Raw genomic sequence first — 13,778 nt, forward strand, 5'->3', positions numbered from 1 at the left:
ATATAGAGTTACAAACCTGTTAGTAAATTTCACACCATTCTTCTGGATATCTACTGTACTAAAGTTTTTATTGTTACGAAGGACCTTTTCTTCCTTACAGGTTACTCGAAAGTAATATCCAAACTGTGCACTGGAATCTAGTTTAATCTGCTTGCCAGGGTCCAAGCCTTCACGATGAGGAAGAAAGAGGAAAGTATGTCATAAATATCTACAGCCATCATTCAAGATAAATGTTTAAAGTCGCTAAACCTCAACAGTGAGAAACACACTTGTATTACATAACACACACTAGAAATAACTGGTAAAATCCAAAATCCATTCCAATTCACTCAGAAACTACATGAATTAAGTATGTCTATTAAATCCTTAAACTTCTACCTCATGAATGTTGGCTTCTGATATGAAAGTTGTTTTCTGAGTTTAAAGCAGCATATTTAATTCTAAAATGGAATTAAACTTAATTTCAACAGATATATTTGCCATTAATTTTCTCATTAGCAGTCAACAAAACAGACCAAGAGCAGGCAATTATTAATGTACACTAGCACAAACTGTTAATACAATTCTTTCTCCCTAATACCAAGCTGTGAAACACAGGAATCTGAGGTACTTGAATTTTCCAGTAAGTCAAAAATCGCTAAGAAAACACAACAATAATTTTAACTCAAGAAAATTTAGCTATGAAATGAAGAAGGCTGGTCTTTCACAGCTTTAATGCAAAGGTTATTAATTTGAAATCCTGTCTATATATGCACAGTCCATGAAACTACTAGGCTAGTGCTATGGCATAGCAGGTTAAGCCTCTGCATGTGATGCCAGCATCCCATATTGAAGTGCCATTTCTGAGTGCTAGTTCAAACCTGGGCTCCTGCTCTGCTTCCAATCTAGCTTTCTGTTAATACACCTGGGAAGGCAGCAGAGGACAGCCCAAATAATTGGGCTCCTACCAGCCTTACAGCCGACCAGGATAGAATTCCTGGCTCCTGGCTTTGGCCTGACCTAGACCAGCACATTGTAGCTATTTTGGAAATGAAGCTGCAGATAGAGAATCTTTCTCTCTGTTTCTCATTCTCTGCCACTTTTTCAAATTTGGAAAAAAAACAAAACAAAACAAAAACAAAAAACTTTTTCCAAATTTTTTTTGCAAATGTAGATATAGGTATATATTTCTATTAAAAGGATATCCCTATCAGATTCTCTGAAAATTTCAACATTATTTCCCCAAGGGCTTTTCTAGTTAGAATATTCTAGGATTCATTTATTCATGCAAATGTGTAGAAGGTATCTAGCACAAATAAGTTCAAATAATCCGGGGCAGGCAGACATTAGTGATGTTGCTCAGCAAGGTGGAATGACTATGCTTAACAACAGCCCCTGACGTGCTTTCTAAGCAAACTGAAAAGAGGAGCTCCAGAACTCCAGTCATAAATGACAGAGGGAGAAAAGGCGGTGCTCACCCTGATTTGATCAGTACACACTGTCGACCTCTATTAAAATGTCACATCATACTCACAAATATGTAAAATTGCTGTTGATTTAAAAATTTCAGAATTAAGGTTTTAAAAAAGTAAATAAAATGATGACATACTTGGAAACTCTAAAGGCAAATCAATGAAATATTCCTAGAAGAATCAGACTTCCAGTGGGGGTGATTATTTAAAATAGAGCTTTTAAGGTATCACGCATTGGCCGGCACTGTGGTGTAGTGGGTGAAGCTGCCACCCGCAGTGCCGGCATCCCATGTGGACACCAGTTCTAGTCCCAACTGCTCCACGTTCGATCCAGCTCTCTACTATGGCCTGGAAGAGCAGTATATGATGGCCCAAGTCCTTGGGTCCCTGCAACCGTGTGGGAGACCCAGAGGAAGCTCCTATCTCCTGGCTTCAGATCAGTGCAGCTCTGGCCATTGCAGCCAACTGGGGAGTGAACCACTGGATGGAAGACTCCTCTCTCTCTGCCTCTCCTCCTCTCTCAGTGTGATATCATGCAAGACCCTGCCAGGACACTTCTGCTTAGCAGCAATGTGGGGTCATCTTGAGGTGGGGAGTTATTAAAATAATTTCAACACCAGTTCAGACACTAAATAGGCAACAAAATCATTCAAGCCTCCAAAGATCCATCTTTACCGAGCTCTCTGGCTGCACTTATTAGTGTTGACTGCATCTTCTTCTCTAAGTCATCCATTACTTCTCTTAACTCACTCAGATTAGGATCAAAGGAAGGTTTCACAAGGAATTCATGGTTTTCCACCTGTAAGCAGAACAAAAGTTGTCTATATTGTGTAAACAACAGGTAAAGATGGTCATCATGAGTGAAATATTTTCTCTACTTAAATTTGACTAACATTTTGAGTTAACTGATTCACTTAGTCAAAACTATTAAGAAATCTCAAGTCATTAAGAAATATAGGGGGGGAGGGCGGCACTGTGGCACAGTGGGTTAAAGCCCTGGCCTGAAGTGCCAGCTTCCCATATGGGTGCCAGTTCTAGTCCCAGCTGCTCCTCATCTGATCCAGCTCCCTACTATGGCCTGGAATTACAATAGAAGATGGTCCAAGTCCTTGGGCCCCTGAACCTACGTGGGAGATCCGGAAGAAGCTCTTGGCTCCTGGCTTCGGAGCAGCATAGCTCCAGCCATTGTGGCCATCTGGGGAGTGAACCAGTGGATGGAAGACCTCTCTCTCTGTCTCTACCTCACTCTGTAACTCTGTCTTCCAAATAAATAAATCTGTAAATTTATTTATATATATATAGGAGCCGGTGTTGTGGCGCAGCAAGTTAAAGCCCTGGCCTGAAGCACCGGCATCCCATATGAGCGCTGGTTCTAGTCCCAGCTGCTCCTCTTCCGATCCAGCTCTCTGCTATGGCCTGGGAAAGCAGTAGAAAGAATGGCCCAAGTGCTTGGGCCCCTGCACCCATGTGGGAGACCTGCTAGAAGCTCCTGGCTCCTAGCTTCAGATCAGCTCAGCTCCGGCCATTGCAGCCATCTATGGAGTGAACCAGCAGATGGAAGACTCTGTAACTCTGTCTTTCAAATAAATACACACACACACACACACACACACACGGACAGGCCTTTGGTGCAGCAGTTGAACTGACACTCAGGACACTTGCAGCCATACTGTACTGTCTGGGTTCAAGTCTCAGCTCCAGGCTCCACGCCACCTTCCTGCTAATGAGCGCCCTGGGAGGCAGCACTGACAGCTCAAGTAGTTGGGTCCCTGCCACCAAGTAGAAGACCTGAACTGAGTTCACAGCTCCTGGCTGCAGTCTGACCCAACCCCAGCTGTTGTGTGCATTTGGAAGAGACCCAGTAGATGGGAGATCTTTGTTTCTTTCTGCATTTCAAATAAAAGCAAATGTTAGGAAATGTAAAGTTCTGTTTATTATGAACTCAAGAGTTCCAGATGTATCAAGTACATCTGAAACAGTACAGTGCTAAAGATATATAGATTCCCATGAGTATTCTTTATTATTTATATTTTTCATAAACAATGTTTGAAACATCTTCCATGAACATTACCAAAAGAATGTTCAATACTTTATAAAACGGGTGATTTCCTGTGGTGCCAGCACTGTGGCACAGTGGGTAAAGTCACCATCTGCAGTGCCAGCATCCCATATGGTCACTGGTTCAAGTCCCAGCTGTTCCATTTCTAATCCAGCTCCCTGCTAATATGACTGGGAAAAGCAGCAGGAGATGGCCCAAGTGCTTGGGCCTCTGCACCCATGTGGGAGACCTAGAAGAAGCTCCTGGCTCCAGATAGGCCCAGTTCTGGCCATTGTGGCCATTTGGGGAGTAAACCAGCAGATGGAAGATCTCTCTTGTCTCTCCCTCTCAATTAAATAAATAAATAAAATCTTTAAAACAAAATTCTTTCTTTCACTAAATTCTTACCAGCAATAACCAGGAGGAAACCATAATGAAAAACAGATCTCATTTACAACAGCAAAAACAAACACAAAATATTTAGATACAAAACCTTGATAATAAAGAACACTTATAAAGATAATTTCTATTGCAGATGTAAAAGAACTAGAGAAAACTATACTTGATTTTAGTCAAAAGGCCAAGAAGTAATGAAAAGGAACAACGAAACCAAAACTTTACAGCTATTCACTCTTAGTAATTGTTCAATAGGAATCCCTTATTGAAACAAAACAAAATGACTAAAATTTAAGAGAGCATTTAAAATAAGAAAAAGTCTATCTTTATGAGGAATTAAAAATCATTAGGTAGACAAATTATACATAAAAGCTTAATGTAAAAGAGTGAGTCAATTTTCTAAAACAAGATGACAAAAAGATTCAATAAATGAGGTTGAGAGAAATTGCTTCTAATTGCCTTCCATTTAATCAGAGCACATCTTCACATTCTAAAAGTGAACTTTATAACGAATATGCAATTAAAATCAAAATTACAGAAAGCAAGCAAAAGAAATGAACAAAATATTTATGAACTTTCTCAAATTAAATCAATGATTCAACTATATAAAATATTAAATTAAAATATAATTTTTTGAATAAGTTTAATCTTCTAAAAGATAATAAATTTATAAAAACAGCTTGATAAGATGGAAAATTATAACAGTTGGCATTTTCTTTTGTAAAGGTATTTGCATGGATAAGAGAAACATCAAGGTCATTAAATGAGCAAGTATAAAAACTTACAGTTCACAGAGAAGAAAATTAGTACAGTAACCCACAGGAAAGTGCTATGATAATAAAGGTTATGAATATTTTAAAAACCTTGAGATACTATTATAGCATTGTCCTCATGGCAGGCAGCGATCTCACTACACCTTTTTTTTTTTTTTTTTTTTTTTTTTTTTTTTTAAACAGAAACCACTACCAAACACTAGCAAGGCTTTAACGGTATTAGCATATACACTCTTTTCGGATGAGAACCCAAGTTGGTATAACCTTTAAAATGAAGAAAGCAATATAAGACTCAAACATATTTGGTATACTCTGTCATAGCAATTCTCCTGCTAGGAATTCAACCTAAGGAAATACGCAATAGAAGCAAAATAACACAGGGCTGGATAAAATCTCTGAAAAATTTGTTACAGTAAAACTTGAAAAAACACCACAGTATTTGCACAATGGTATATCAACAGAATATAATTTTTACACTTTTTAAACAGGTAATGAAGATTATCTACAAACAAGGACCAGGGCTTATGGTAATGCCAGGGAGAAGTAAAGCCGCAGGGAACTGTCCTAATGAGGCTGACAGAGGTGAAGCAGCAAAGCCCCGAGAATCCTTATCCCAATCTCGAGAGAAACAGGGGAGCGGGGTCCTTACACTGTCCTCGCTCAGACAGGAAAGGACTCTTCCGAGAGGGCTGCTGGGGAGACACACGTGAACAACTAGGCTCTAACCAAGGCGGGCATCCTCACGAATCCAGCACTCTCCCCCAGACGACGTGGAACAATAAACTGCATCACCAGCAAGACACTCCAACCCCTCAGACACAACATCTGAATTCTATCATTTTCCACCTACTTCGCCACCAAAAACACAGCCTTCCATTAGCTTCACTAATGGAGGCAGAACAAAACAAACATAAGCCTGGAACTAAAAAACAAGATGATGAAACCAACAAATGGGATGTAAAGGATGAAGAAGGCATAGATAATACAGCAAAGGAGAAAAGATATTGTTGAATTAAATTACGTGCACTGGTAAGGCTGAAAGGTAATGTAATCACAATGTACACCAGAGATACAGGAATTAAGAATGGAAAATAAAAATATCAGGAGCAATTTCCCCAAATGTGAATATATACAGCAGAGTTGGAGAAAACTAAAGCTCTGAGCCCTTGAGGAGTCCCTGGTGTAAAACAAGGGGGGACCATTTTCAGGAACTGCCTCAGGATAAATGGCAATAGGGAAACCTGTTTTTATCAGTCTGGACCCAAGAGAAAGGAAACAAGGAGGCAGAATCTCCTACCTGAAAACTAGATAAAAGCTACTTTCACAGGGGCATTAAAAATGTCTACTGCTTATGTTGACAGTCAAAAGGCTGCTGGTTGTTGGTCATTTCTAGTACTCCTCCTCCTCCTCCTGCAGTAAAGAACTGATTACTCAAATAAAGAACACATTGCCCAGCCTACCTTGCAGCTAGGAGGGCCACATGAATAAAATCTGGCCAACAGACCGTGAGGAGGAATAATACATTTCCAGAATGCCTTCCATTTCCCCCTTTGTATTTTCCCATTGGCTAGAATGAAGAGACGACGGAAAGTCATCCTGGGCTTCTTATTTTATTTTATTTTTTTTAAAGATTTATGTATTTGAAAGGCAGAGTTACAGAGAGGCAGAGAGAGAGAGGTCTTCATCCACGGTTCATTCCCCAAATGGTTACAATGGCCAGAAATGGGACAATTCGAAGCCAGGCATGTGGGTGCAGGGGCACAAGGACTTGGGCCATCTTCTACTGCATTCCCAGGCCATAGCAGAGAGCTGGATCGGAAGTGGAGCAGCTGGGACTTAAACTAGCATCCATATGGGGTGCCGGTACTGCAGGCAGTGGCTTTACCTAGTACGCCACAGTGGTGGCCTCCATCCTGGGCTCTGAAGGTAAAGTCAACACCCTGGAGAGTAGAGCCACAAGAGAGGGAACAGGTTCCAGATACAGCAGAGCTGCCAACCCCAAAAGCCCAGTGTTGCTATGCTCAGAACTTAAACCACTATTCTTGTGTAAGCCACTGTTATCTACTCTGGATTGTTTTGTTTGTTTGTGTTCGTTTAGCTGCAGCTAAATCTTAACCCTATTAAACAGAGAAAACTCCAGGATGAGAAATAAAATTTAAGAAGTATTTGTGGGTGGGGCTGATGCTGTGGTTGACACTGGCATCCCACACACGCACTAGGTGGAGTCCTGGCTGCTCCACTTCTGGATCCAGGTCTCTGCTAATACGCCTGGGAAAGCGCAGAAGATGTCTCAAATACCTGGGCCCCTGCCACCCATGTGGGAGACCGGGATGGAGTTCCAGGCTCCTGGCTTTAGCTTGGCACAGCATTGGTAGTTTTGACCAACCAGCAGAAGGAAGCTCTATCTCTCCTTCCTTCTCTGTAACTCTGCCTTTCAGATAAGAAAATAACTCTTAAAAACAAAAACAAAAACAAAACAAAAAACTACAGACTCAGGAGAAACAAGAAACACATTAAAATCTGAGAAAATTTAGATGTAAAATATTTAAAGTATTTAAAGAAATACAGGAGTGAGTGTGGGTATTGGCGTTGTGGTGTAGTGGGTAAAGATGCCGCCAGCTGCAGTGCCAGTGTCCTATATAGGTTGAGTCCCGGCTGCTCCACTTCTGATCCAGCTCCCTAACAGTGTGCCTGCAATGGCAGCAGAGGACGGAACAAGTCCTTGGACCCCAGCACCCACGTGGGAGACCTGGGAGAAGCTCCTGGTTCTTATCTTTGGATCAGCCCAGCTCCAGCTGTTGTGGCCATCTGGGGAGTGAACTGTAGGTGGAAGATCTCTCTCTGTGACTCTGCTTTTCAAATAAATATCTATTAAAAATTAAAAAAAGAAATATAGGAGAGAGTGGCAGATGTTGCAGTGCAGGATTAAGCTAGCATCCCATAGGAGTACCTGGGATTGAGTCCCACCTCCTCTTCTGATCCAGCTTCTTGCTAAAAATTCTTCACAAAAGAAAATGATAAGAATGGAATATATGAGCAAAAAAAAAATCACTTTAAAATAAGAGACACTAGAGTTAAAAAGGAGACAATATCTTTTTAAAAAAAAAATTTAGTTATTTTCTTTGAATGGCAGAGCCACAAGAGAGAAAGAAGAGGGGAGATCTTCAATCTGCTGGTTCACTCTTCACATGGTTGCAACAGCTGGGCCTACACCAGGCTGAAACCAAGAGATTCTTCTGGGTCTTCCACCTGTGTGGCAGGGCTTAAGCATTGGGGCCATCTTCCTCTGCTTTCTCAGGCAAATTAGCAGGCAGCTAGATTGAAGTAGGACAGCAAGGATTCAAACAGTGCTCATATGGAATGCTTGGCACTGCAGGCAGCAACTTAACCCACTAAACCACAGCACCAGGCCCCAAGTAATTTTAAAAATAAAAAAATTCAGGGGCTACCACTGTGGCATACCAGGTAAAGCTGCCACCTGTAGTGCCAGCATCCCATATGGGCGCCAATTCTAGTCCCGGCTGCTCCACTTCCAATTCAGCTCTCTGCTGTGGCCTGGGAAAGCAGTAGAAGATGGCCCAAGTCCTTAGGCTCTTGCACCTGTGTGGGAGACCAGGAAGAAGCTTCCTGGCTTCAGATCAGCCCAACTCCAGCTGCTGTAGCCATCAGGGGAGTGAACCAGCGAATGGAAGACCTCTTCCTCTGTCTCTGCCTTTCTGTACCTCTGCCTTTCAAATAAATAAATCCTTAAAAAAATAAGTAAATAAAAATGTAATTGATATGAAGGGAAAAAACTGATGAAATAATTAAACAACATATTAGTGCTGAAAAGATACCCAGTGAATTAGAACATTTGAAGTAATTACAAAGAGAGCAGCACTTAGACACATGGTAGAAAAAGGATAACATATGTCCAATCATAGTTTTACAAAACAAGAAGGAAGGAACACAATATTCAAAAAGATTCTAACTGGCAATTCTCTAGAACACATCAAAGGCATGAATTCTCTGATGAATAAAACCACAATAATCCAAATAGGAAAAAAACCAAGAAAACCACCTTAGAGCACAACAAAGTAATAAAAGGAATCAGTATCTGGAACCAAGACTTCTAAACATTAATAATAACCTAAACCAAAGGACAGCACAATACAATCTTACAGGGATCAGGGGAAAATAACTGCCAATCTAGAACTGTACACCCAGATAAAGCATCCTTTAAGAACTAGGGTAAAATACAGACTTTTTCAAAGAAATAAAACCTAACGGACCTCCAACAACAGAATTTCTGAAAGATAAACAGGAAGAAAGAATGAATAGCAAAGGAATTGTAATCATATGGAAGAATATCTAAAATTTTTTAAAGATTTATTTGAAAGGCAGAGTTACAGAGACAGAGAGAGAGAGAGAGCGCACGCGAGCAGAAAGATTTTCCATCCAATGGTTCACTCCCCAATGGCTGCAACAAGTGGAGCTGGGCCAATCCGAAGCTGGGCAATCCCATATGGGATGCCAGTGCCACAGGTGGAGGATTAACCAAGTCAGCCATGGCACCGGCCCCTTGAGGTACTTTTCATCTGAGAGAGAGAGAGAGAGAGAGAGAGAGAGAGAGAGAGAGAGAGAGAGAAAGGTCTTCCATCCAATGGTTCACTCCCCAGTTGGCTGCAACGGCTGGAGCTGCACCAATCTGGAGCCAGGAGCCTCTTCTGGGTCTCCCTCGTGGGTGCAGGGGCCCAAGGAATTGGGCCATCTTCTACTGCTTTCCCAGGATTGGAAGTGGAGCAGCCAGAACTTGAACTGGCGCCCATATGGGATGCCGGCACAGGAGGCGTTGGCTTTACCCACTATGCCACAGTGCCGGCCCCAAAGACTTTCTGTTTTGGAAGTAAACACAGATGAAGTGCAAACTTCAATGACCCTTTCTGTCCTGCCAATTGGACATAGTTTCAATCCTTTAAACTATCCAATCAAGGAGAAAGACACTCTTTTTGGTGCCACTTCATATGATAAAGAGCCCTTACTTGCAAGTTACTTTGGCAACTCCTCCCTTTCTGACTGCTGCCATCAGGAGTCTCCCTGCTTTCAGTAAAACTTTTGCTTTCCTCACTATCACTGTCCGCGTGGAAATTCTTTGGCATTGTAAGGATGGCTAGTAGGCAGTTAGGTCAGGTCCCTGGTGGAATGAGAAAGAGGAAGAAGGGTCCCTTTTAAGAGAGGACAGGATGGGGCTGGCACTGTGCTGGTTCCCAGCTGCTCCACTTCTGATCCAGATCCCTGCTAATGTGCCTAGGAAAGCAGCTGAAGATGGCCCAAGTCCCTGGGCCTCTACCATCCATTTAGGACACCCAGAAAAAGCTCTTAGCTCCTGGCTTCAGATCAGCTCAGTTTCAGCCATTGTGGCCATTTGGGGAGTGAACCTACAGATGGAAGATTTCTGTCTCTGCCTTTCAAAGAAATAAATAAAGTGGACAAGATGCTTGCTTCTCCCTAGAAGCTGCATTTTAGCAAGACAGAAAGACCCAGTTCTCTGAGTTTCCAGTTTTATCATGAGAACAGCAAGGAAGTAGAGATCCCACCCTTCCATCTAGTTTTATCAGTAGAACACAAAGATGAAGTTTACCTATCCTACTCTTCTGGTGGTTTAGAAAGGATTACAATTCCAGCTCTCTAGTGGGTTTTACACAAATCCCTCTCGTTGGCTATTACTCTGCTTCCCAGAATCATGCTTTAAAGACCCTACTTTGACAGGCTGGCGCCGCGGCTCACTAGGCTAATCCTCCATCTTGCAGCGCCGGCACACCAGGTTCTAGTCCCGGTTGGGGCACCGGATTCTGTCCCGGTTGCCCCTCTTCCAGGCCAGCTCTCTGCTGTGGCCAGGGAGTGCAGTGGAGGATGGCCCAAGTGCTTGGGCTCTGCACCCCATGGGAGACCAGGAGAAGCACCTGGCTCCTGCCTTCGGATCAGCGCAACGCGCCGGCCACGGCGGCCATTGGAGGGTGAACCAACGGCAAAGGAAGACCTTTCTCTCTGTCTCTCTCACTGTCTACTCTGTAAAATAAATAAATAAATAAATAAAAAGTCTTAAAAAAAAAAAAGACCCTACTTTGACAAATTTCTTAGGTCTTCCTCTCTTGGATCTCCTCTCCTGACACTGCAGCAAGAGGTTTCTGACTTAAACAAATCTCGCTTTGCTCACTGTCCTATCCATGTGGAAATTCCTCTAGGTAACATCCTAGGTCCTCCTTCTGTAACACTGAGATGCCTACCTAGTCTGGCAGGTATATTTCTATTTCTCTCTCTTTTTTAAAGATTTATTTTATTTATTTGAAAGACAAGAGTTACAGAGAGAGGGAGAGGGAGACAGAGAAGGGGGGGGAGAGGGGGAGAGGGAGAGCGGGGGAGCGGGGGAGCGGGGGAGAGGGGGAGAGGGGGAGAGGGGGAGAGGGGGAGAGGGAGAGAGGGGGAGGGAGAGAGGTCTTCCATTGCTGATTCATTCCCCAGATGGCCGCAACGGCCGGAGCTGCGCCGATCCAAAGCCAAGAGCCAGGAGCTTCCTCTGGGTCTCCCACATGGGTGCAGGGGCCATCTTCTACTATTATCCCAGGCCATAGCACTTCCCTGGCCACAACTGTTCAGGTAGCTAGGTAGCTATTAGCCTGTGTGTTAAGAGGTGAATTTTTGTGCAGTGGAATGAGGAGACAAGCCCTGAAAGCAGAGAAGCAATTATACCTAAAGTAACCCTGTTAGAGAGGGTTCAGCCCTCTCTCCCTGGGGGCAGCTCAAGGGAAGTTCCCCTGCCCTGCACCAAGCAGACTATTACTGTGCTGATAAGATCCAGAAAGGATCTTTGGGAAGTCTACACCAGAAATCCCCTAACCCACAATTTCCCACAAGAGGGAGGAGGGGAGAAGAAATAGGGGACTCACAGTCAAGTCCATAAAAACTGCAGTCTGAATGCAGACAGTGCTCTCAGCCTTTACCTGGATGCCTGCCTGGCCTATCAGGTGCACTGTCTTCCACAGAGCAAGGACAAAAAGCCTTAGATCCATGCTGACCTCTCACCTACATAACAGCAAGCAGATCCCCATTTTACTGCCCTGCTAATACAGCCCCGCCCTGCCTGGACTGCTGGACACACTGCTATCTGAGGAGTCCAGCTATCAGCCTGAGCTCTCTCCACTCCTCCCAGGCTCTCTCAACTCAGCAGCTCAGCCTCAGCCCAAACCTCTCCCAGCTCACACTGTGATCTCACAGGACCCTTAGAACTAGCCCAGGCCCAGTTTTGGCTCAGACCCCCAAACCCATTCCCACCACCTTGTACTACATAAACCACTAGACTCTAAGGGAAAGGGCTCGCTCTCTGCTGTGTATTCTCTGGCAACTCTCTGTTGTGCGTGCACCTGGGATTGGGCGCCTCCCAGGTTTTATTCTTCTGAGTAACACTGGTCTGGATGTGGCTTCAAACTGTCTCTTTACTGACAAATAAAATAATCCCAGAGATCACAGAGTAAATGGGATTTAATTTCTGTAAGACTTAATGACCCAGTAAAAACAAATCAATATCACTTAAACTCAAACATACACAGGCATTAAGAAGATTAACAATCAGCAACTGAAACTCTTACCTTTGTTAGGTAGGAAGTTAGAAATAGCCTGTGTGTGAGAGGGGCCTGAGGAAACCTGGCATCTGCAGGGAATCACTTTGGAAGCAGCCCAGCATCTATACTTCCAAATCCTGCCCAGACCATCATAACTTTCCAGGTGGTCCCAGGCCTTCCTCCAAGGGAAGCTCCCTCCTCCACCAAATGGGTAACCTGGCCTGGTAACATAGAGCAGTAAAATCATTACATCCTTTCTCCAAGGCAGGCACCTCAGGGCCAGACTCCCCCAGTCTGATAAACCTGTGGTAGACCTGGGGAGAAATTTTCCTAATTTACATGCAGCAAACCTTTGTCCTAGAGGAGAAGGGAGAGGAAGCAGAGAAGGAACCGGACCCTTTCTTTATAAGCCACAGTCTGAACAAAGACCACGCCCACTCAGCTCTCAGCTGAGCCTGCTGCCCTTCTGGCCTTGCCAGGTGTATTCTCTCCATTTAACAGTCTGAGGGACTGGGAACTCTGTTCCTTCCATCTGATGGATACCCTAGCTCCAATCAAACCCTGCGACCTTGCTCTCTGCTTCATGCCTGAATTCTTTCTTGTGCAAAGAACGGCAGGACTCATCTCTCTGGACATCTTCACATGAGAAACATGAGTACATGCAATTTTCCTTTAGAAAAAGCTTCAAATTATTACTTTTTAAAGTCATGCAATTTAAAACTTTATATTCAGTTCTCAACTGAATTCAGTGTTCTCAACATGTTAATTTACATACATTTTTAACAGATAACTTTACCATTTCCTAGATTTTACTTTCAAATCTTTCAAATTCATTTTTATAAAAGGATAGTTTCAAATATTTCAAAAACTATTCCCACTGTATGTACAAACTGCTGTTCTAAATTCTTAAGGCTTGATAGTACTGATCACGTATATTAAATGCTAAGTGTCAGAAACTAATAAGAAATTTGGAAGTAAACAGCATTTAGAGTCATGGTTAGTTTCTTAGTTATGCAAATACCTGACTATTCAGGAGAACTTCCCAACATAAAAAATAAAGAGAGGCAGGGCTGGCGCTGTGGCACAGTGAGTTAACACCCTGGTCTGAAGTGCTGGCATCCCATATGGGTGCTGGTTCAAGACCCGGCTGCTCCACTTCTGATCCAATTCTCTGTTATGGCCTGGGAAAGCATAAGATGGTTCAAGTCCTTGGGCCCCTGTACCTACGTGGGAGACCTGGAAGAAGCTTCTGGCTCCAGATTGACGCAGCTCCAGCCATTGTGACCATCTGAGGAGTGAACCAGCAGATGGAAGACCTCTCTCTGTCTAACTCTTTCAAGTAAATAAATAAATCTTTAAAAAAAAAAAAAAAAGAGAGAAGTCTTCTCTTACGTCCTACATTTATCTCTACTCTTTCCTTTTCCAGCAACTGTTATTTTCCCTTTCTCTTCATGTTAAAGCAAAACTGAGATGCATGTGTAAAATCATCTATGACATTTTCTCTAAGTAGGCCAGTTGTGTA

General features: G+C 43.1%; 1 protein-coding gene across 1 annotated transcript in view; it reads right to left on the reverse strand.

The window, feature by feature from the left end:
- MSH2 (mutS homolog 2) overlaps positions 1 to 13,778 on the reverse strand; it is an 80,790-nt gene that overhangs the window by 18,693 nt on the left and 48,319 nt on the right. Inside the window, exons 9-10 of the mRNA XM_051839023.3 lie at positions 2,127 to 2,250; positions 17 to 167 (exon numbers count right to left, since the gene is read on the reverse strand). Coding sequence (XP_051694983.1) covers positions 17 to 167; positions 2,127 to 2,250 — 275 coding nt within the window. The remainder of the gene's footprint in view (positions 1 to 16; positions 168 to 2,126; positions 2,251 to 13,778) is intronic.

The sequence above is a fragment of the Oryctolagus cuniculus genome, chromosome 2, assembly GCF_051225735.1.
Source record: "Oryctolagus cuniculus isolate XC-2025 breed Fujian yellow rabbit chromosome 2, ASM5122573v1, whole genome shotgun sequence".
Lineage (NCBI taxonomy): Eukaryota > Metazoa > Chordata > Mammalia > Lagomorpha > Leporidae > Oryctolagus > Oryctolagus cuniculus.